This window comes from Dendropsophus ebraccatus, chromosome 2 (genome assembly GCF_027789765.1).
Source record: "Dendropsophus ebraccatus isolate aDenEbr1 chromosome 2, aDenEbr1.pat, whole genome shotgun sequence".
Taxonomy (NCBI): Eukaryota; Metazoa; Chordata; class Amphibia; order Anura; family Hylidae; genus Dendropsophus; species Dendropsophus ebraccatus.
Genome location: NC_091455.1, coordinates 146,549,525 through 146,575,530, shown reverse-complemented (window position 1 = coordinate 146,575,530; position 26,006 = coordinate 146,549,525). Strand labels below are relative to the sequence as shown.

The 26,006-nt window shown below is 40.8% G+C and overlaps 1 protein-coding gene across 2 annotated transcripts in view; it reads left to right on the top strand.

Moving 5' to 3' along the window:
- Positions 1–26,006, top strand: part of BBS9 (Bardet-Biedl syndrome 9) — a 254,546-nt gene that overhangs the window by 206,090 nt on the left and 22,450 nt on the right. For both annotated transcript variants that reach the window (XM_069958443.1, XM_069958444.1), the window contains one exon: positions 4,237–4,419. In XM_069958443.1, coding sequence (XP_069814544.1) covers positions 4,237–4,419 — 183 coding nt within the window. The remainder of the gene's footprint in view (positions 1–4,236; positions 4,420–26,006) is intronic.

Here is a 26,006-nt window from a genome sequence, read left to right as displayed (position 1 = left end):
ACCCCTTTAAGTTGATTTCATTTCACATCAAAGAAGTGTGCCCAAAAGTACTTCACTTTTTGGAGCATTTAAGCTTCACCCATCCTGAGCTAAGAATGGCCACTTTCTGTGAAACCGATAAGGCATTTTTTAAAAAAATGGATCAAGCAGCCGGGATCTCCAAACTAGCGCCGACCAGGAAGTGAAAAAAAAAATCACTTGCTGAAATGGTACATTCGCTTTAAGGCTATGTTTACACAATGTACGGACAGCAGCCGTTGTTTTTGAAATCATTGCACTACAGACAGAAATAATTGCCATGTCAATTATTTTAACAGCCGTTTGAAACAAACAATACATTGTGTGAACAACGGCCATTGTTTGCATTGACTTCAATGCAACACATTTCACTTTGAAAAGAATGGCCACTGTTTTACTTGAAAATAATGGTCGTTTTTGTCATAAAAAGTAAGTTGTGTGAACATAGCCTTAGAGTATAACTGTCTCAGTGGGGACTTAAAAACTTAGGTGGAGATGCAGCTTACACTGGAAGTTTGAGTCCCTGTGGACTCGTCCCATGGGTCCTTAAGTGCCCTTCATAAAACCTATTGAGTTAGAATAGGAACCATACAAACACTTAAAAGACCCTTTTTAATAACCAGAGTCTCAGAATTCTTTAAATCTTTCCCCACTTTTATCAGAAAGCGATCTGCACCTATTGGTCTCTGGAATTTAATTTGGGAAGATTGTGCAGCATAAGAAGAATGAAAAACATTGTAACCAAAAAAGTGTTTCTGCTGACATTTCATGCTGCTCTGTCACCCTGGCGCCATTCTATTACTTACAAAACATGAACATATTACGCTGTAGACAGTTCTCTTCCTAACAATGCGGAGCATTCAGGCACAGCCAGGTATAGATCAGATGAACCTATTCTTACTGGGATCAAAAGCATTTAGTTAGAGATTCCCTTGTGAATACACTTTACAAGGACCATTGTGGCACAGTGATATGTTATCTTGACAAATGCTTTGGAATGTAAAACCCACACGTATTGGTTTATTTGTGTAACTACTGGCAGACTACCAAAAAACAACCGGCTCATCTTCAGACACCTTCACATTTTGCCTTTTCTTTAGCCATATAAGTTATGTCAGCGAATTGGTAGCGAATTCTACAACCTTAGATATCTTAGGGTCCTATTAGATGGGCTGATCAATACTGTAAACGAGTGCCGATCTGCTTGTTTACTGGGCCTATTACACAGCCAGATAATCGTTTAGCAAGAGATGCACGGACGTTGTTAGTTATGTCTGTGCAGCCCTTGCCCAGATAGTTAATACTTTACCTCTTCACGTTCCCGGTGTTCCCCGGCTCTCTGCATGTTTCCCGCCACCACATGCTGCAGCTTCAGAGCCTGTCTGAACTGAATGGCCGCTCAGCCAATGACTGGCGGAGACTGTCCTAGCCAGTGATTGGCTGAGAGGCCTGTCAGCTTTAAAGCTGCAGCCCACGGTGCCAGGACACATCAGCCGTGCATTGCTATTACATGTACTGATGCGTGGTCAGCGGCTGATAATTTTAGGTCTGGGCCTAAAGAAATGATCAGCCGCTGATCGTTTTATCGGCTGATCATTGTCTCTATTACATGGAGCGATAATCTGCCGAATCGGGCATATCTGATTCATGGGATCCTCCAGAGTGGGGGGTGCTTTTGTGAATATCCACGAACCAGGCTTAGTACCAGGCTGCTGCCGCATAGCAGGACAAAGGAACATTGTAAAAGTGAGTGGCAATATGTTCAATATACAGTATGCATAACCACTTACTACTGTACAGGAACAGGGAGTCCGGAGGTAAAACCTTCTATTACATTATGCAAATGTTATAGACGGCCACAACAACGTGGAAACATAGCCTTACTCTATAAATCTATAAAAAGGCTTACTCAGCACATAACACAAAGCTCCTGGGCGCACACCTCACTGCACCAGCCGTGGCTTCATGTGTTGCTGTATAAGCTTACCATTGCATTGTGTAGATCTGTCTACAATAGACATTGAACTTATATAAATCTGCATAGGAATTGGGCACTTCTGTGTTGTTTTTGTGTGTTCTTGGAGGGAGCTAAAACTATTCATGGGTTTGTCATTCAGATGGAGACATTTTCAGTATAGCTGCCAATTAACATTTACTCTACAGATATTTGGTTGTTAATGGCACTGTATCATTATACCTTATATGTAGAGGTTTTTGTACATGGTGCTTAAGCTTTGTTAGTACATACTGTACAGTACAGACTGATGTCTCATAGATGTTGCTGTAAAACTTCTATATAACTTACACAGGTTATTTTTATGACAGTATTACTCTTTCACCTTGAGCGGTATGCATTTTGTAAAGCAAACCAGATTTATAATATAGGAAACATTCTTCCAGTGTGTACAGCTCATCATATCACACATTTAAAGTACATTGTAAAGTGGAAGGATATGTAATCAGTTGTGTGCCACTTGGGTGTTGTATTTTGTGTCACTTGCCTACAAAATGTTACTTCTTTCCTGTGAGCCACTTCCTTCTATCTCTCCGCAGACATAAGCAGAAAGGATGTATTACAGGCACTTTTATTAAAGGACTGGTTTTGTGTATCTTACAGGCGCATTTGGTTATTGCTTCCACTAATGTAATGGTTCTTCTGGAACCTATATTTAGAGGCCCATAGCATAAGCTATTTCAGGAACAAGTTCTAGTGTTATATTTTTTCCTACATTCATAGTGGAAGTCCAGTTATTTAGTTAGTGATTTAGCAATTCTTGTTATCCCATAGGATCTGTGGTTTCCCATAAGACTCTTGTCTTAAAGGGGTATTCCGATCTTATATAGTTAAAGGGAACCAATCACGCCGAAAATCCATCTTAAGATAAGGAAACGTGCTGGCACATCACCCAGCACGTTTCCTAAACATCCTCCTGTAACGTCCGTGCCCCCCTACATCAGTCAGTAATCTTACTTTGAAGAAGTCCCGCACTGTATGTAAATTTCCCAGAGGGGCGTGATTGAGAGGTCTGCCTTCCATCCACGTGACCCGGCGGCTTGCGAAGACGTCGGCGCTCCGTGCGGATGACGTCAGCGCGCCACCGACATAAAACGCAAGCTGCCAGGTGATGTGGATGGAAGGCAGACCTCTCAATCACGCCCCTCTGGGCGTGATTACAGCCATTACAGACGCCCAGGACCTGTGACTGATCCTGCCCACCTTGACTAATTCCGCCCCCCGTGACTACTTGCCGGAAATTTACATACAGTGCGGGACTTCTTCAAAGTAAGACTACTGACTGATGGAGGGGGGCACGGAGGTTACAGGGGGATGTTTAGGAAACGTGCTGGGTGATGTGCCAGTAAGTTTCCTTATCTTAAGATGGATTTTCGGCGTGATTGGTTCCCTTTAAGGCATATCCACAGAACATGCTATGAATGCGAGATAGTTGAGTTCTCTCTTCTAAGACCCTCTTCTATTGGGTCAAGCTATACTCCTGTTACAAATTCTTGGCTGCCGCATTCTTTATTATTTAACTACAGCCATATCTTTGTCTCAAAAAACCTTGTGTGAACATGGCCTTATAGGGGTATTGCGATCAGACAAAATACTTGAATCATCCTCCCTGTAGAGACTAACAATTTGTTCCATACTTGTTATTATCTGTTCAGTCCCCTTCCCCCAGTTCTGGGCTGCTGCTTTCTGCTGAAGACCTTGATCAATCAAAAATGTCTTTGTGACTAGTCAAATTATCTTTTTTAAGTGCCAAGGGCATTTTAAGATAAGGGTCTTATTGGAAATCACTCAGGATAGTAAGATAGTGAATGTAAAATTCAATGAAACATAAATTTCCTTGATATAAAATGTGAAATGTGGAGATATGGGTAGCTCTTTATAAAAACGTGTGCTTTTGCAATCTGATACTGGATTTTATTTTATTTTTTGGAATAAAAATCAGAAAGCTCATGGCTTGACACATTTTCTGCTGTCAAAGATAGTGATAAAGAATTATTCAATGTAAAAGCAAATACAAGTAGCACAAAGCATTTACATAACAGTTGGGGGACACATAAAACAACTAGATGATGGCTAGCTTTGCCCATCCGTTGCTTTTTGCAGCAATGTATTCTGACCTAGAAGCACTGTTTTTGTTTTGTTTTTGTTTGTTTTTTTGCTCAAAAGTCATGTATGAACTCTTTTTTTTTTTTTTTCTTCTTCAGGTTTTAGGTATAGCGGATGCTACTGAAGAACTGCAGAACAACCTTTTCCGGGCCTTTGTAAAGCTGAAGACTGCAACACAGCTGATAATTGTACTGATCGGGCTGTGGCAGAAACTCAGTAAAGATCAGATCAGCATATTGGAATCCACCTTTCTACCGTTACAACAGGATGGGCAGGAACTGGTAAGATGATTACAGTGCTATTACAGTATTTTAATAATGATGTTTATGTTTCCTCAATCAAATTTGTGCATTGCTTTTATATTGCCACAGTGTGCTCAGATTTTGACAATTTCGGTTCACGTTTTATTCATTTGCCATTAGTAGATTCATTAGCCATTCTGTAGGCAGTATGACATTTTTCAGACTATGTATCGTGGCACACCAAGTCACTGCCTGTCTGTATTATAGATTTGTAGGTCTTTTGTGTGTTGTTGCATAGTAAGGAAACACATTCTCCTCCGGAGTCATAGGGATTTCAGTAAAAATAAACTCTTTGTGCCTTGCATAAAACAGCTTCAACCAATAAATGGGCTGGTCAGAACACAATATAAAGTACTGTTTACAATAACTATATATTGCAGTGGAAGCGTTAGTATGGGCCTATTGGAGGCTTTAACAGGACATTTCAGCTCCTTATAACTTATCCAATGTCAACCTAATCCCAGAGAATCTGAGCATTTGGATCCCGTGCACTATCCTGAACAGTCACCCACAAGCAGGGTGAGCGCCATAGTTGACGATCTCGAGCTGCTCTATAGAGAATGAATGGAGAAGCTGTGGGCAAGTTTGTTTTCCTGCTCCATCCAACCAGGTATATTGGGTCCCCGTTTGAGAGATTGCTGGGGCCCCAATAATCATACAAGCTGTGATCAGAAACTTATTGCATATTCTGGGGATAGGGGACAAGTTATTAGAAGCTGGTAAATGCTATATTTGGAAATGTACTTCATATATCTATCATTTTGTCATATACTGTCGTACATATTACATGTAGATTTCTCCTTTTAGAGTTTCAGAAAGTGGGCTTGTTGACTTTTGTGATGAGGATGGTAATAGAGCATGAAGAAAGAATAATGGCCGCTGTGAAATCAGACAGAAAAGCCATTGCTAATGTAGTTACCCAATACCTATTGTTTAGTATTTTAAGCAAGAACCTAGACAGCTGTAGGATGCAATGGGGAGTTTCTATAAACATCTACATTCCTTCCAAATATCTTGTCTCTGACACACACATAAGCTAGGTGATCAGGAAAGCTCAGTGGGAGGGTAGCTAAAGTTCACCCTTCAGGCTGAAACAACCTGCAGATGGAGAACCTGACTGTCCAAGTCCATTGGAAATTAAACTTCCATATAACATTTGTTAAAACTAAATTTATTGAGACACAAGGTAAACATACTGGCAGGCAAAGTAATGAAGTGATGGTAATCAGAAAAGCTTTTGGATTGAGTTATGGTTGTAATCCTAAACACATTAGACGATTCCGCTTCATAAACCTCCCGGCTTGGATTCTCACACATTCGTTGCTCTATGTGCAAGTGCTGGAGAGGTTGCACAGCAGAGTATCTTTTCTCTGTATACAGTGTAACCTCTATCTGCCAGTTCATGCATCACCTTCATTCCCAACCAAACAACATTGACAATCACCACTGTTAAATGTGAGTTTGATTATTCGTAGACAAGTCCCACTGGATGTCTCTGTGCTAAATGGTAGTGTAGTCCAGTAAATGTTGCTGTCTGTTTTTCTCATTTTGCTTTCATGGAAGTTGGCATTTTTATATACTTCAAAATTAAGGCCAAAAGAACTTAAAATTATTTTCCTGGAAAGTAAAATCAACTTTGGGATGATATTTAAAATGATTTTCATGTTAAAATGGCCTCGGTTAACAATATTTTCACCATATCATGGTCTATCCTGGGACATTGTAAAACTTTACTCAACATACAATGCTACAGTCTGGATTTATGGTAAGTTTAAAAGACTGGATGATCTTTCCCATCAGAGTGGGGTGGTGGTGAGGCACTTACTGTATATTATTATATCTGGTAGCATCTTTCTACAGTGCAGTACAGTACTGTACTGCTCATAACCTATGCCAGGTAAAGACGCCTAGGCCTGTTACCTTAAAGGAAATCTATCACTAGGTTTATTCCACCTTAAATGAGGGCAGCATAAACTAGTGATATAAATGCTCAACAGATCAGTGTATTACTTACATCATTTTGTTAAATGTAAGTGATACATCATTCTGTTCAGTTTCTCTGTCTCTAGTTTATGGCACCCTTAGCTAGGACAGCATAAATCTACTGGCAGAATCTGTTTAAGGTCCCTATACACTTAAAGGGGTATTCCAGGAAAAATCAATAAATTGGTAATTGAAAGGGTTTAACAAGGTAAACCCTTTCCTAATATGCTTACCTGTCCTTTTTTGGCCCCCCAAGGAGATCTCCGGTCCAGTCAAGTGATCTTCTAGGTTGCGACTCCCGGATCCTCTGTCCTTCCGGTCCATCACCATACGTCACCATACCCGTCCGGCGTCCGCTCTCCTTCTTATTAACAGCAGAGCACTGAACCCTGACTGGCTTGGTAGCGTGTAGCCAACCAGGGTTCAGTGCTCTGCCTCCCCACCATGCTCCAGAGTGGGGGTCCCCTGAGCCTGCTGTAATTACCAGGGATTGTGGGGGCTCAGTGTGGGTCAGGTACGGCGTCAGCACTACAGCATGTCAATGTGAGGGGTCCCTCCTCTCCAAATTCCAGCAGGTATAACAGGCGCAGCTACTCCCAACAGATAAAGTATAAAACTACTTTATTAAAATAATAAAAACATGTATAAAAGGCTCAGCATTACGCGTTTCTAGACCGGACTGGTCTCTTCATCAGATGCTTGGTTAATACAATCAGAAGTAGCCATATTTAAATCCAACAAGAGGAAGTGATATCACAAGTAGGAGGATACAAAGTATATATGAAACATAATAAATCACCAGATAACAAGGTATTAACCCATAAGAATGCAATAATATACATGAACCCAAAGCCAGAATTCATATAAATAGCAAAAAAGGATGAGAAATTATTATTTGATGCTATCAATGCACTCGTTTAACTCATTCGGTACCAGAGATGACAGGCAAAAAATCCAATAGGTCTCCCTGTTTTTTTTTTGTTTTGTTTTTAGTAGACTCAACAAATATAAAATGTTTTTTTTTTTTTTTTTTAAAAGTACATAATTTCACGGATAACAGATAATAAACATTACTAATTTACAACAATGTTTTCCAAAAACCCCCGTCCCTCCCCTTCCCAACCCCCCTCCTAACCCGACCCCCCACCCCACCGGCTCATGAGAGAGATAACAAAAAAAAAAAAATAGGTTGATCAGGGACCTATATCTGTTCTGGGCATTTATTGGAATCTGTTCAATCACTGTGAGGACTAAACTAGACGGGTCGCTATGATGTTTACGCAGATAATGGCGGGAGAGGCTGTGCTTAACAAAACCATTTTTAATATTAGCACGATGTTTGTTCATTCTGCAACGAAGTGTCTGAACTGTCTGGCCGACATAGAGGAAGCGGCACGGGCAGCTCAGCAAGTACACCACGTAGTCAGAAGAGCAATTGCATCTGTCTTTTATTCTGAATACCTCGTTGGTGATAGGAGAAGAGAAACTACTGACAGGTTGTTCAGGGATCCAAGCACAACATATGCACCGAGATATCCCACAGTGGGAAGTGCCCCCCACAGTACCAATCTCAGCCGCAGGACCTTTATTACTATGAAGACTGCTCAGGGCCAAGTAACTGCGCAAGTTCTTGGTTTTGCGTTGGGGTAATATTAATGTTACATGGTACATGTTAGTATAGGGTCATTTTGTATTAATGCCCAATGCCTTTGTAAAATATGTCTGATTTCTCTGGTACCGCAGTTAAATTCAGTGATGAAATTAAATTTATATTTCCCTGGCTTGGGCATGTTTTTTACTATTTTTATTTCTATCCATTGTATTTGTGTTATCATTTCTACTCTTCTCCCTATTCTGTATGTCGTTTATAATGTCTGATTGCTGCAAATCTTTGGGACTCAGGGTCGGCATTGCTGTCACTCGGGGGAAAAGTCCTGCAGAGTGATGTCAGATGTCACACAACATCACCCTGCAGGGACCCTTTCACAGTGACCTGCTGTACAGTTAGCCGGGTGCTGATCCCCCCCGGTAATCATTGCGATACACAGATCACTCACCCCCCCCCCCCTCCGGTGTAAGCGTGTTGCAGCTTTGGACCCGATATCGGCGCCTTTTTCAAGCAGTTATACTCAACTGACAGGCGCTCTGTGTGAGGCAGGAGAGATTCCTTTCTTGCTTCGTACACAGCGCATGATAGCACAGGGAGGGGGGGCCGGGGGGATCAGCACCCGGCTAACTGTACAGCAGGTCACTGTGAGGGTTCCCTGCAGGGTGATGATGTGTGACATCTGACATCACTCTGCAGGACTTCCCCCCCTGACTGACAGCAATGCCGACCCTGAGTCCTGGGAGGGGAAGGTATACGGCAGGTGACATTGCTCCGCTCCCGGCGTCTGATGGCTATGAATGAAATAATGCCTCCCGCCGTGTCCCTTCCCCTCCCGGGACTCGGGTCGGCATTGAACCCTGATTGGCTACACGCTACCAAGCCAGTCAGGGTTCAGTGCTCTGCTGCTAATAAGGAGAGCGGACGACGGACGGGTATAGTGACGTCACCGGACCGGAAGGACAGAGGATCCGGGAGTCGCAACCTGGAAGATCACGTGACCGGACCGGAGATCTCCTTGGGGGGCCAAAAAAAGACAAGTATATTAGGAAAGGGTTAACCTTGGTTAACCCTTTCCATTACCAATTTATTGATTTTCCCTGGAATACCCCTTTAATTCTTATGTTGGCAGGTTTGGCCCTCGGTATAAAGAGCCTGAGTCTCCACTGATAGATAATGTCGGTGGGGATAGTGGTCGGACATGATGGATTTTCACTGCCCGACCCCTTTGTTCTCAGAAGGAAAAGCCACAGCGATACAGCATCTCCCCATAGAGAACATTTGAATGTTCAACTGTACTGAATGTTCATGTTCATGTTTATGGGGACAACGGGAGAGATCACTGTTGTTGAAGGTGTATAGTCATTTTTAGTAAACCCTTATTTCAATACAAGGTAGGTACAATACAAGTACAGCTAAAGAGGTGTCCTTCGTTCTGTCATCTTTACTGTTCTTTTGGGGTCTCCAGGTTTCTCCTCTCTATAAATAAATGCTGTGCTATATATTGGCCTACATTTTTGCTGCATACTCCTACATATGCCTACATATAACAGTGATGTACACTAAAAAGATGTGAATTGAACTTGGAAACTACCAAAAACATGCTTGCCAGAATTTCCCCTTTAACAACCATAATGAAAGTGATCCTATCTATGAATGCACTTATCAAGGAATTCAGCCATTTATTTTGTGTTGTATCATAATGGTATTAAATTCCTTCATCCCAAAATTCCTCTCTAGGTGGTAACAATAACTCTTTTTTATGACTGATTGTAATTAGAAGTGATTAATGGAGACTTAAATGACTTTCTTTGTGCTATAACTATTTGGCTAAGCTTTATGCAGAAACATCTCCAGGATGTCACATTAAAGAGAAGGACTATACTATAAAAAGCTTATAAGAACTACTGAAATAAGGCTACCCGCAGCCAAGAGTGACTAGTTACTGTAGATGTTCAAGTTTTACATTATATACCTTAACAAAATATAAGGATTTAAATGAGAAATAAATGTGCCAATAATTTGCGGCTATTATTGTACGAACAGCGGCCGTTATTCTAAGTTGTTCACCTTTGTATTAAAATGGACCTTTTAATTAAAGACACACCCAAAAGGGCCATCTTTTACTTTGAACTAGAATAATGTTCCAACGGCCATTGTAACATGCTAAGCCAGGGCTGTTAAACTCAGGCCCTCCAGCTGTTGCAAAACTACAATTCCCATCATGCCTGGACAGCCAAAGCTAAAGCATCGGCAGCAATTGCCGTTATTAACAGTATAACGGTATAACAGTATAACGGCGGCCAACGGGCATTGCCAGCGCAGATGAACGCTTTCATCTCTTCTCACCCACGGTGAGAGGAGATGAAAACATGTCCCCCCCGCCCCAGAATTAACCCTAGTGACCTGGTCACTAACCCTCCCCTCCCTGGGCGGCCATCTAAACCAAGATGGCCGCCGCCATCACTGTGAACAGACTCTGTTCACAGTGATGGATTTCTAAAAATGATCAAAGCTCCATTCTCTTCACCACCGGATTACCTGTAACCACCCCAAGATGAATTCTTTTAGGGGTGTACTTTCCAAAATGGGGTGACTTTTGTTTTTTTTTTATTCTGCTGACGATACAGGGGCACTGCAAACGCACCTGGTGCTCAGAAACTTCTTCAGCAAAATCTGTACTGGAAATGCTAATAGGCGCTCCTTCCTTTCTGAGCACCACTGTGTGCCCATACAGTGGTTTATGCCCACATATGGGGTACCGTTGTACTTAAGAGAACCCGCGTTACAAAATTTGGGGTACATTTTCTCTCATGTTTATTATGAAAATGAGATACTTTAATCTTAACAAATATATTATTGGAAATTTTCTATTTTCCATTTTATTAATTAGGAATATTTTTCTCCAGCCCCTGTAGGGTCAAAATGCTCATTATACCCCTAGATTAATTCTTTAAGGTGTCTATTTTCCAAAATAGGGTCACTTATGGGGGTTTCCAGTATACAAGCCAGTTTCCAGTATATCAACCTAAAAAAAAGAACTGTTCCCTAAAAAAAATATCATTTTTTTAAATTTCATGAAAATTTGATAATTTGCTGATACATTTCTAAGCCCCGTAACACCCTAAAAAGGTGAAATATGTTTTTGAAATGTGGTATCTTTCAAAAGTGCAAATTTTTCAAATTTTTAATATTTTTCACAAAAAAAAACACACAAGACAGTGACCAATTTTTGCCACTAACATAAAGTACCATATGTTACGAAAAAACAATCTCAGAATCGCTAGCATACGTTAAAGCATCACTGAGCTATAAGCGCATAAAGTGAGACAGGTCAGATTTTGAAAAATGAGCCTGGTCATTAAGGCCCAAATAGGCTTGGTCCCTAAGGGGCTAAAAGCACCTTCCCAGGCATACCTTTACACTAGTGAACTTTTGCTCATAATCCAGGCAATTTGTGTTTTTCAATATATGTAGATGGATATATAAAAGTCCTCAAAGGGCAGGACCGATCACCTTGAGTGCCCAGCATTGCCATCCCTTACAGCACACAGCACATAGGCTGTAATTCAAATACAAAGTGAGTAGGATAGAACAGGGAATGAATACGCTGGCCACTTATGGGGACTGACCTTGCTCTGTGGGCCCTTTACTCATAGGAATATATGGGGGGAAAAAGAAAGCAAAATGAATCTATGATATGCTTGTGCAGGAGCTTTTAACCCCATACCTCTTAAATATTTTCCTGATTTATGGAGTGAAAGAGTCATTATTCCTATGAAGTGTTGTATATTCTGCAGCAGTTAATATGGGCTTACTAAACTGTTTGGGCTTTGTGTATGATAACAATACTCTCATGTCCTTTCTGTTTTAGACAAGTTACAGTATGTGTAAAATAAAGCCCAGGTATCTGATATTTGCCACCCACGTCTAGCATTGGTCCTGCAAGGTTAGTCTGGAGTAAACCCTTATATGCCGCTACTTTAAAATAAACCTGCTGTGTACCAGATTAGTTCCCAGATGAGAGGCAGACATTAAAGTGTATTTGAGAACATAATGGATGCTGCTTCTCTGTTAGGAATCCAAACAAATATATTTGTGGTTTATCCACAATAACCGTAAAAAGGTTTGAATATTTTTTATTTATTTAGTGCAGGGATTTTATGACTCTACTGGGTTTGTCTTCACATCACTGAAAATTACATACAGACCGCTTGGCTATCTGATGTCAAAAAGAAAAGCAACTAGTGTGGGGTGATAAGCCGTAACCTGGAATCCCCCCAGTAGACAGCATACCTGATTATTGGGCTTTACAAGTTTTAGACCTAATTTAATTTAATGTTCTCATGAAGCCATTTTTTTTTTTAAATTGTTAAGATTTAAACTCATTTCATTACTAAATGCTGAGCTGCACAATGGGATTACAGTGTGTGTGTGTATACGAATTTAGGAGATACACACATCAGCCATAACATTAATTAAAACTAATTTAGTCTCCCCCCCCCCCCCCCAGTGCTGCCCAAACAGCTCTGACAAGTTGACACATGGACTCCCCAGGACCTCCGAGACTGTGTCTACACATTGCGTTCCCTGCATGGGACCATAATAACGCCCCTATGCGGTTACCAGTAGCTCTGCAATGTTGATTATAATCCTGGTAACATTGCACTAATATTGTGGAAGAAATGGGTGTGTGGCTTTGGCAGCATGCATTCCTCTGCTTTTGGGAATACGGCCTGTAGGTGTCCTGAGAATGTGAAAATGGAACGTTGGAAATTCTAAATTTGCAGGCCGACTTGGACACTCTGATTGTGTCTGAATCAGTCCGTTGGTAAAATGGCCAGCGCATTTCAGGGCACTTATTGCCGCCCTCTTCATCAGGCCTGATGAAGGGGCACCAATAAGTCCCTTGAAACGCATTGCTGTTCATTTTCCGTTGGACTCAGCTTTTCTTGGATCCTGAAGGGTATGACACCTTTGAAAGCCATGCATTTGTCTACTTCCAACTTGTTGATATGTATGGGATGTAAAGTTTATCCACCCCATTCCCCTCATCCATCCCCTCCTTGGTTGAACATGATGGACTTTGTGTCTTTTTTTAATTGTACTAACGATGTAACTATGTAATACAGAAACGCTTTTAGTTGAAATTGCTAGACATAAAATCCAGAACCTGTTAAAACTATAACTCTTTGTGTGTTATCCATGGCCTACTCTGTTGCCTTTGATATAAGTCTTAGATTCACTGAGTGTGAATCTATAACTGGAAGCTTCCTGGTTTTTTAATGTGGCATGCTTTTGTTTACCTATAAAAAGTTGGTGCCAGTAGTGCCCCAGAGCTTCCATAATGTTTCCCCGCAGACTTTCAGGAGACAGCATTCTTATGCCACGTAACAATGTGTTATTTGTATTGTTTTCTAACTTTGGATCACCTGTCAAGAGATGCTTCAAACAATGTAGCTTTTACCCACAGACTCAACCATTACTTCATTCATTTATATTTTGGCTGAGAAAAATAGACCTGCTGTTATGCTCTTAGTTACCACAAGTACGTATCCTTTAGCTTGGCATATATATGTTTACCTTCTGTTGCCTATGTTCTACTCTTATCTTTTTTTTAATAAAGATTGTCAAGGGCACCTTTGATCTTTTTGGTTTTGAAACATACTTACCTGTCAGAAAGTTCCTGGCATAATAGACTGTGTATTGTAATGCAAGCCTCAACTGTGGAAAATCTCATTTTACAGTGTATGTAAGGTTACATTGTAATTAAATTGTTTGTGTTAAAGATTACATGAATATAATTACATAAATATCTTATTTGCACAAGCAATGGATTGCAGTCAGCACTTCAGTAAATAAAAAAGGGCATATATATATATATATATATATATATATATATATATATATATATATATATGTTTTGATTTCTTTCTGTGTATGAGATAAGTGATGAGATCCATGGTGAGTCTGCAACAAAATCAGCATGCAACTCATGGTTTTTGCTGTGTATTTGGGATAAATCTGAATAAAAAAAAGTTCTAATGCTTGTGCCATCATCCTAATGGGGTGTATTCAGTCTAAATGCTTAGGGCAGCATATGCTGTAAATATGAGCCTGCAGACATGTCCTATATATTTTACATGTGTGTAACTGACCATATTATATAAAAATAAACCAGTTGAATTTGGAACATAACTTTACCTATGAATAGAAAAGAGATCATATAACTTGCCTGATGTTTTGATTGGTTGTTTTTCTGTGCTGCATCCTCCACCAGTGGCTAGACATAGCTGGGAGAAGCATGCGACAAGCATCACTCCTAGGTCTGTTGCTAAATATGACTTAAAGTGGTAGTGCGGCGTTTAACTTTAATTCACTAAAAAACACACATTACAAAGTTATACAACTTTGTAATAGGTGTTATTTAAGTGAATGGCCCCCTTCCCAGTGTTTCCCCCCACCCCGGAAGTGGGGTGCATTATACTTACGTATTCGCTGTCGATCCCGACCACCATCTTTGTTTGACGACGTCATCTTCAGGAGGCAGTCCGGACCGCTCCAGCCGTCCCTCAGTTAAAGTTAAACACCGCACTACCCCTTTAATACAGTCAGACTTTCAATGTAACCTGTCTCCTGTAACAAGTTGGACTGTGCAATGAAATAGAAAATGAAGCTCATAGCCGTGTACCACTTATGCCTTTATCTAGAGAGGATTGGGGTTTTGGCACTGAGGCCCCCAATGATCAACACACTTGACATGTCTGTGTGATGACTGTGATGCTTTAATAATAACAAGACAAGTAAAACAAAGTATTTTATAAGTCATTCAGCAAGTATGTAGATTTTGAATATGAAAGTTTTTTTTTTTTTTTTAAAGTGTGATTTTGCTCTAAATAAACACCCATTAGCCATAACATTAAAGCCACCTGCCCAAAAGAGTGTAGGTCTACAACTCCAACCCTTCAAAGCATGACACAAAAAACTCTCAAGGTGTCCTGTGAATGTGTCATCAAGATCAGTCTTTCTCAACCTTTGCAAGCCAGCTACCCCCATGTGATGAGATGCTTCAGCTGAGTATCCCCAAAGATGCATTCAATTTTAAGGGTAAATTCACACGGGCGGATCCGCCGGGAGTCTCACGCACGAAATCCGCAGCTAATCCGCAATACGCATATTATTCTTATTATTATTAATACGTGTAATTCGGATTAGCTGCGGATTTCGTGCGTGAGACTCCCGGCGGATGCGCCTGTGTGAATTTACCCTAAATGTTGCCTTAATAAGGCCAAGATCACACTGCATACATAGGCTCTGTATTAAGTTTCTGCAGTTGATTCCCAGATCAGATCCCCCTCATAAGAATGGGACTGATCTGTATGCTCAAGTAATGTCAAATATTAATTCCACCTATAGTAAGTAATAATGCCCCCTTCCCCAATAAGTAGATTACAATATTACAAGCGGACACCACCTAAATCCCAGTGTGCCAACCTATTCATATATAATTGTACACAGAACCAAGAAGAGAGAATGCATATGCACATGCAGTTACACATCCAAAAGAATCTTATACACAATCTATACAATACAAAAGCAAGAGCAGTTAGAAACAGCAGATAGGAACAACCCAAGTGTGCTGACGACACCAGTGAACAGGCAGGGTATACATAGTCAGTAAGCTGGGTCGTCAACAAGAGAGTCAGCTCATGGAAGAGACGTTAATCGTAGTTGGACAGTTAAAAAATCAGGCCAGGTGGCTTCAGAGGCAATCTGAGTCGGCAGAGGAAAATGGCACAGACAGCGATCAGGCAGAAATTGTAAACTAAAGAACATGTTATAGTACTGTGTAATCAGAGAAAAATGTTATAGTACCCTAACACTGCTGCATTAAAACTGCAATACAGTTGCAAAGTGTAAACACAGAATTTTGTATTTTATCCTTTGACAGGTGCTATTTTAACTTTTGTTACTTACTTCACCTGTCAGTAAGTTACATCTTAAGGCTGGGTTCACACTACGTCTATTTCAGTCAGTATTGTGGTCCTCATATTGCAACCAAAACCAGGAGTGGATTAAAAACACAGAAAGGCTCTGTTCACACAATGTTGAAATTGAGTGGATGGCCGCCATTTAATGGCAAATATTTGCTGTTATTTTAAAACAACGGCTGTTATATTGAAATAATGGCAGTTATTTACCGTTATATGGCGGCCATCCACTCAATTTCAACATTGTGTGGACAGATCCTTTCTGTGTTTTTAATCCACTCCTGGTTTTGGTTGCAATATGAGGTCCACAATACTGACTGAAATATATACGTAGTGTGAACCCAGCCTATGGCTGATAGGTATATATTGTTTTATTGAATGGGGCTTAAATGTGAACTACTTTTATGTATCCAGGCTAACTCGGCTTACAAGGTAGTAACTTTGTTTTGCAATTAATTTTGCAAACTGCACTAAGCTAGTGAAACCTTGACAATATGATTGGTTTCTGTAGTTACAGTACATGCATTTTATCACCAAGGCCATATTGATGCACAAGGCCGGGGCTTGAAAATATTTATATACAATAGAATAATCTTCACACGTAGAAGATTTGTAATGTAAATGCCTGAGATTTAAAAAGAAATTTGATGCATTTGAGGATTGTTTCTGCAGCATGCACATTGTTTTCTGCAAGCCCCATTTATATGTGTGATATGGGTGTAGACATCTCTGCACTAACTCCACCCCATGTCTCTATTCCCTATTTAGAAAGTGCTGTCATAGTTAACCAGAAGTAGTTATGTTGTGTGCACCTGACCTATAACTTTAAGCACTAACCACACAGCAAAGAAAAAAAAAAGTTAAAATGTTTACATGTCCACTAAAGGATCTTTTATGTAGCACTTGTAGCCTTTGTTCTATAACACGACCCCGCTTTACTGTGTGACTTTGAAGGGTCTGGTAATGGAGTCATTACTACACTCTAGCTCTCCCTGGTATGCAGTCTGCAAACCATGTCTAACAAGCTTTTACTACCATGCTGATTGCAGAAATTAAAGTGCAGACATGAAGGCGAATTTCATTGACTTGACATTCCCCATGAATAGGGCTATTCATTAAGTGAACCTTAAACTGATCTTTTCACCTCACTTCTACTTAGTTAATCCTCCCTGGGGCTGCTACAGAACAGAAGGTAAATGGCCTATGATAAAAAAAAAGTAGGTGGTCTGAGTTGTTCATTTACTTGGGGAGAACTGACCACATCATTAGGTCACTTATAGCCCTGGCTGATGATTATGATAACATTGTATGTGATAGTAGTCTCCTTGATAGTATAGGGTAGCTAAACATTTATAATTGCCATGTCCTTGATAATGGTTGACTATGTGTCAGTGTTCCTATACTCATGGATGCATTCCCCAGGAAGTCAGTACAATTTCTACAGCAGCATTGTGGTCTCTATAATAAACCAGCTATATTGCTTATGATAGATAGGGGCCTTCTGATACACATTGGTAGAACTATACTTTACAGCACTACAAGAAAACCCACTAAGGCTGTGGCTGGCACAACCCGGAGAGGAGCTGACTTTCTGCCCCCTTTGCATGCCAAGGGGGTGGAGAAGGAGCGTCGCTGCATGCTGCTGGGGCCTCACCTCGGCATTTACCACATTTATGGCAGATCTGCCGGCAAGCACTAGTCAACATGCCTGTTTGCTGGTGGGGGATAACTTGTTGGCATATAACAAGTGCCACCTACTGTACAAAGCCAGAGTCTGTCTAAAAATTATATAGATACTGCAGTTTTCTACAATCTATGGATTTAGGACCTGTGATCTAGGTTGACACTGCTTGCACCCCCCATATTTTTGTGCACTAGTGTGCTGCTTTTTTCTAACATACAGCTGGAAGTACGTCGTAGGGCAAAGGAGCAGCCAGGCCGGCCATTAAAGGTTTCTAAGGAAGGGAAGGGTTTCCATATTTTAAAAATCAAGGGCAGTTGGGTGGGGTGAGAGTCCTATATCATGCAGAGGAATAAAGGTTCATCCTGGGGCACTAGGTGGCTAGATTGTTACATCAGTAGGGGTTAACCCAAGGAGTTCTTTCACACAGCAAATGTAAGCTACTTAGGCCAGCCACTAATCTTTGGTTGAGGGGGCTCGGTACCACCAAAAGGCAATTTTGTAACAACAGATTTCTTGTTTTTTTGTAGAGATGTTTGCTTTAGAGGTCAGGTAGACCAATAAATAAATAAATTGCTTACCTAAATAAATAGTTCCCTAAATTCTGCAAAAGAAGGGTAGAGCCTTGGAGAGGGGGATAGCAGCACACTATTGATGGTAGAGCTACAATGTTGTAGGCAGTAGTAAGATAAGCAATGTTTTTTTCATGAAGGAAACCTTGTAGGTTCTAGAGATTGTATCATAAAAATACCGTAACTGGGAATATTTAAAGAGCCTTTTAGATGATTTTCAATAGAGCTTAAAGAACTTATAAGGACGTGGGCAATGCTAGGTGGTGAAATATTCTTTCTATAAGTTGCCACTTTAACCTCATAAAGACGCTTTGTAGAGCTGGGGTCAGCAGACAGTGCCAGCTATTGAGACATGTGAGTCATTGTCTATATCATTATAAGATTGTGTATGCTTTGTGGACTAAAACTATGACCTGGTAAAAGTTGTCATCTTAGCAACAATGGAAAGGTTTTATGAAATGTTTTCATGTTATTAATTTTTTAGGCATCTACTATGATATCTGCCATGTCTGCCCCTTGTCTTCCTAATCTCAAACCTGTTTATAATACAAACGTTTTATATGTAGATAATATGTACATCTTATAAAGATTTATATGCAGTAATTTATCTAGTATGAGAATTGTTACACTTCATGTCATGTTATAAGTCTCTGCACAGAAAACCCTATAAACTGTTTACTTTCATGGTAGATTTAGTAAGTGTAACCCATATTGTGGTCTATTTTCTGCTTTATCTCTCTTGTGAGGGTGGTTACACCAAAGCTCCTTGTAGTGCATATGTTTATACAGAGCAAATACACCTGAAGAATTGCAGATAAACACTTAGACACTTAAAGTCAAGAAGATTCTGATGTTCATGCCATTCCCTCATCCTCAAGGCTGTCCCAATTGCATTGTTTTTCTAAGGATATGTCTTGTGCTAGACATATGAGTTTTGCTGTTTGCTTATCTGTCCATTTTGATCTCAGATATTACACTGATGTTAAGCTTAGAAATGCACCTAAGAAAAAATATAAGATGTTACTTTCTTATAAATGTGTTGTAAAGAAGCAGAAGATGGTCACCACTCAACAAGGATCCATTTAGGATGAAGTGCGGTGTTCTATTTGGCTGTATGCCACTCTAGGAGCACGTGAGAGTGGTCCCTGGACCCAAGGGCATCCAAATGAAGATAAACACAAAGATTCTCTCCATCTCACTTAAAATTCAATCCTTTATTTGTATAATGGTTAAAAGGCCGACACGTTTCAAGCTTGCTTGCCCTTAGTCCTTGCGTGAGTCGTTCATGACCTGATAAAATAGAGGCATGACTAAAGGCAAGCAAGCCTGAAACGCGTCGGCCTTTTAACCATTATACAAATAAAGAATTTAATTTTAAAGGGAACCTGTCACCCCCAGTGCCGGGGTGAAAGGCTCCCAACCCCCCGCTGGGGCACCCTATACTCACCTGATCCCGCCGGGTCCCGCTTCTTGAGCCAGTCGGGTGACTGAGATATCAGCGCCCCAAGCCCGGCACGCACGCTCCTCAGATCGGACTCACCTGTCATTCTCTATGACAGTTGGACTCATCTGAGGAACCCGCGCGCCGGGCTTCGGGCGCTCATATCTCAGTCACCCGACCGTCTCAAGAAGAGGACCCGGCGGGATCAGGTCAGTATAGGGTGCTCCAGCAGGAGGGTGGGAGCCTGTCACCCCGGTATCGGGGGTGACAGGTCTTCTTTAAAGTAAGCTGGAGAGAATCTTTGGGGGATATTTACTAACAAATCTAAAAACACGATTTTGTTAAAGATGTTTTGGCATAATTTCCAATCTAATGTGTTTAGTCACATTTATGACTAAAGGAAGATGTCACGTTGGAGACAGGCTGCTTCCCACGAATGCGTGATTCATCTGGGCCCCCGCCAATCCTCCCAGAGGTCACTCAAGATGTAATTATAAATCTATGTTCGTCTGTGAATTGATGTGATTGTTGTTTTTCTTTTTGCAAATTGTATGAATGAGCGTGAGTTTTGGTGGTGCTCGGGGCCGGAGGGTGACGCCCCAAATGCTCTTAGGCATGAGACACCTGCTGATAGTGCCACTTGAATGTATTTGCTTTTTCAGTGTATGTAAGTTTTAGGGTGTGCCACAACATATCTAAATCATTACAGGTGATGGAAAAGCATCTTTGAGAAGTAAGAGAAATCCCATGCTATGTTTATATTGCTTATCAGACTACTTATCATGCTATTTCTGTCTCAGTTACTGCATCTCAGCTCCCATTTACTTCAGTGGGAGCAGTGCTGCAGTAACCCATCGCCATTACTGTACAACGGACAATGCACAGCTTCTGGCCCCATGTGGTGCCCCAGCACCTGACGAGCCGGGCAAGTGACGGGGCCACTGCCGGGTGCTGTAGCAATCCCTGTAACTCTTAGCATGTCTAAAGACATGCTCATAATGCCTTATTGACAGCATGAGATACCATTGGCCGGGCTAACGAGTGAATACATTACCTGTCCACACTCCAGCTTGCTTCTGTGGCTCCCGGGTCACTGCCATCCCACTCAGCCAATCAGTGCACTGTCCTGTTACAGCCACTGAATTGGTGAGCTGAATGTCAGTAACCCGGGAGCGATGCGATACGTGTTAAGGCACCCTAATGGTTTGTTAAAATTTACTGACTCATTTTTAATTATAGTCCTTAGATCTTGAAACAATAGAACCTGGATATTAGCAGTTTTTTTTATTAGCATCAATGAATAATTAGGATTATATTGGGCACATCAAGTGTTGTAAAGTGTGAAAAGTACTTGAATCATAAAACAAACACATAAAATTATATTTAATACATTTTCTGCCGTTATAATGAAAGCATACATGTCATTTGGCCTGTTGTAGTTTATATACTCCATAATAATCTGCAGCTGTTTTGTCAGCCTATGAAATAAGATTTGTTCACACGTTCTTTAGGATGTCTGAGGTTGTGTTGAAAGCAAAATCATTAGCACTTACATTTGGAAGTAGAGAAATACATACCTTTACAAATCAAGACGTCTGTCAGAGCAGCTGATTTGTTTACAGAACATGGAATTCCGAGGAAATGAAAGTGCTGACAGACATGGCACCTACATGGCACTTCTTTTTTACAGCCAAATATGTAGTTAAAAGTCCAATCCATTTAATGGTGAGCCATTCCAAAGCAGGTAGACAGCAGCCTAGTGTATGATAAATGTGGGAACACATCCATGTACACTGTACTTTGGTTACAGGAGGGACTGGTTATGTCTGGGAAGCTCTTTATAGACACTATATCACTCAAGCAAAGAAAATGTGAGGCCATTTTAAGGAAAACAAACTTTTAGGAGTGAATTTACTATGGCTATGAAGTTACGCATATGTTTCTACTGCATAAATGTTCCAGTTCTTGCCTATTAAATCACAGTGATTTGCAGGCCATATTTTTTATTCTGATGTTAGAATATTTTGCCGAACTTTCTTAAAGTTATCCAGTAAAATTAATGAATATTATAAGGGGCTACGGCATTTCTGGCTGTCGCCACTGCGGTCCATTTTGCAATTAAAAAAAGAAAAAAAATCTTATAAATATAAAATGAAAACTAAGACTAATGTAATGGAAATATATCATTATTAATAGAAACAACTAACGTAAATGTTTATACTGGACTTGAGGATGTATCTGAAGACTCTGTAGCCATGTATATGTTGATGTAAAGGCTCTTCCTTCCTTGATTCAATAAACAATAAACTAAGGGGGTACAGTGCATTATACTGTACATAATTTATTTCGCTAGAAGCCCTGCACATAGGATGAGACATCAGAATGTGTGTTAGCAGCAGCTGAGCCTGTAGCCATTTGTTGGTGTGGTTACAGTTACTTTGTTTCTTTAAAGGGGAACTCCGGATAAGAAAAACTTGTTTTCTATTAAAAGTGCATTAAAAGTTATATAGATGTATTTATACAATGTATTACTGTATCTGTACAGTTCTGCCACACTGGTAGCTGATAGAAATCCAGGAAGTGAAGAAAAATGGCCCCTGTGCCAATTCACATTGTCTCCTGCTGCTATCCCCCCTAGTAGACAAATCTTCCATGCCTCTGTCTCACATTGTGTGTGTTTGCTGATGATGCAGACAGGGGGCAGGGCGTGATGTCACAGGAGGCTTGGCTGGATCCCCCAATTCCCTGAGTGATTCACCATCTCTAACCGGCCAGAAGCAGCTACTGCACTAATTTTACTGATTGTAATGGGTGGGGGCTGTGATGATCACATGAGGGAAAGCATTGCATTCTGGGATATGCCAAACCAGGAAGAACAGAAACACAAAACAGAGCAAAAACCCTCCAAACAAATGGATTTTTGGTAGTTTCAAAACTGGGATAGACAGGTAAGTAATGTGTTATGCTTCTGCAGAAGTCTCCTTTTTTATCCTCTACCTGGAGTTCCCCTTTAAGTCCTTTAAGTACAAAATTAGTCAATAATGTTCCAAAAGCAGAGATTGTTGCTGTCAGGGAAAGGACTATACAGCTTATGGTCACTTTAGTGACAACTGCCTCCCCAGCTGGGCCTCACCAGCAACTACGGGGCGCCTCACAGTTTGAGAAGCACTGCCCTACAGCATATATTCCTGTATAGCAGCGCAGAAGTATATTTTGAAGCTCCTGCCCCACCTACTATTACATGCAGTTATGTATTAAGTTTCATTTTTTTAACCTCTACCTGGAGTTCCCCTTTAAGTCCAGCAGGAAATGTGTAAATGTAATGTGACTGTGGCTAGCTTTACTAGGAATTACAGGTAGTATGGGCTGGTTGTATTTTAGTTTACTAAAATCCTTATTGCTGATATCACCGTAGACCTGCAAAGAGCATCTCAACGAGTTTGATAAAATGGTGACTGTCTTGGTTGGATAGTGACTAGAAAAAAAAAATCCAACCTAGACTCTTTAGCCCAGCCTAGATCCAACAAGGTTCAGTAATAGTAAAACAAATACATTTACTTCCTAGATACATGGTTACTTCTGTGATTTGAAAGGTCGTTTAAAAAAAAAAAAAAATTGTCCCAAACGAGTTGCTATGTCTATTTTGGGATCTATGACCTCATGCTAGCAGTAGCCTGGAACTGAGTGTATTCAAGTCCAGTACACAAAATGATTTTGTTGGTTCGCTTTCTCTCTTCCAATATTCCAATCCCCCCCAGAAAGTGATTGCAACAGATACCACTGGGTCAAATTAGAATGCGGAAATTACATCTTACCCATTAGGGAACCTAGTCAAGCTAAAAACAAAAAAAGAAAACTAGAGTTAGGGTGTATTCACACGGACGGGCTTGCAGCGAGATTCTCGCTGCGAGCCCGGCAGGTCCTGGCAGTTCCCATACACTACATACTTGCTGCGGTCTAAACGACCGCAGCGAGTATGTAATTATACCGCCCTTAACCCCTTCTGCTCCCCCGCTGTAAGCATACTTTACCTGTCCTTGCTGCACGGGTCCGGCGTCCTGCTCTCCTGTCCGGCCAATCAGTGTGTTGCCCAGCCGCAGCCACTGATTGGCCGGGCGGGAGAGCAGGACGCCGGACCCGTGCAGCAAGGACAGGTAAAGTATGCTTACAGCGGGGGAGCAGAAGGGGTTAAGGGCGGTATAATTAGCAAGTATGTAGTGTATGGGAACTGCCAGGACCTGCCGGGCTCGCAGCGAGAATCTCCCTGCGTGCCCGTCCGTGTGAATATACCCTTACTTGGGAAAGTTATCTAAGTTTTACAGGTTCTGCAAAGATTGAAAGTCCATTCTACCTGTCAGATGACTGCCTCCTAGGCCAAAAGGTCAAGCGTTTCCTTTGCGTAGATCTGTGGAGGAGCAGTATGGTCTTCTCCACATATGTTTGCCAAATGCTGCCATTTAATCATGACCTCCAGTGAAGATCTGATGTATGAGAGGAAAGTTCTACAAGCTATTGTCTCTAGTAGTTATTCAGCATTTTACCTGGTGATGCTAACAGGTAATATGCTTCCACTTAAACTATTTTATATTAGGCTTAGGGACTTGTGCGTTTTCCTATTAGTTTTGATTTCTATAATAAAGATATGTATTACTTGACCTTAGTTGGTGTGCCATACAATTTATGACATACCCCCTTTCTCTCTTTCTGTAGGACGCACCAATAATGTCATAGAGGCCTTCCTAACACCCCTTAGTGGCAGACGTAGGGAGAAAATTAGGATCAGACATGATAGCTTTCGCTGTGCCATATTTGTTGTTCTAATATAGGACAAGCCATTGCCAATTGTGTCTAGCATACAATATTGCTGGTTATATCAATTGAGTGGGGTCACCCCTTTCCAGTCCAAACCTGAATTAATACATATTTCAAACACTTTTTTCATTATTATTGAAAGAGCTTATAACACTTAGGCCACGTTCACACAACATATTTTTCCGTAAAAGTAAGCCGTTGTTGCCGGGTCATTGTCTGAACATAGCCTTATACTGTATTTGAAATATTAACTATTGGCAAGAGGTCACCAATAATGCTATGGTTCAGACAAGTCATCTGAGCTTTGTGAAAATGAACTCTCAGTGAAGCTTTACATACAGCTCTAAATGTCTATATTGTTATTGGCAATGTGAGCGTTTTTAAATATCATATTACATCTCTTATCAATGAAATTTCCTTTCTTTTCAAGTAGATTGAGCTGACTAGGTCAGAGGTGGCATGGCTTAAGAGAGAACACCCATGTGATTAATATTTAATGGATGACCTCAACCTATGTTGAATAAAACATCTTGCATCACTACATATTAGTAGTATAATGTTCTGCCTGTGTTAATTTAATATTTCAGCTTTGACTATGATGTAAATTGGTAATAAAACATATGACTAAAAAGAAAACTATGTGGGGAGACCCTATTGAACATTGGTTTTAAATTGATGGATCACAAGTACATATGCTAAGGACACACAGGATTGTTTTATTGCGCCGAAACATGTAAGCAGTAAAACGTAATGAATAGGGGCTGAATAGCATTTTGCTTACAGCTGAGAAAACATAAATTGAGTTGACTATTGCTCCATTTACACGGAGCCATAATTTGCCCGATCGTACAATTAACGATATTGAAAGAACAATGTTTTTTTTTAGAACAATCAGCGTTTAGACGGAACGATATATCATATGGAAAGATCGTTTTGCGATCGCTTAAGCCTATCTTGCACATAGGTAAAATCGGTGAACGACTGTTTACACGGAACGATCTGCAAATTTTTAGCGAACGACAAACGAAGATTTTAGAACATGTAAGTAGAGATGAGCGAACCTCGAGCATGCTCGAGTCCATCCGAACCCGAACTTTCGGCATTTGATTAGCGGTGGCTGCTGAAGTTGGATAAAACCCTAAGGCTATGTGGAAAACATGGATATAGTCATTGGCTGTATCAATGTTTTCCAGACAACCTTAGAGCTTTATCCAAGTTCAGCAGCCCCAGCTAATCAAATGCCGAACAATCGGGTTCGGATGGACTCGAACCCGAACCCGGTTTGCTCATCTCTAGTTGTAAGGTCAAAATTAACGATTTCTTGCTCGGCGCTTGATCGTTCGCTGTGTTTACATGTACGATTATCGTTCGAATTCGATCGTTATCGTGCAAATTTGCACGATAATCATTCCGTGTAAACGCAGCATATGTCCCCTACAGCAGTGCTTCTCAAAGTTTTTCTACTGGAGCCTCGCTCAAC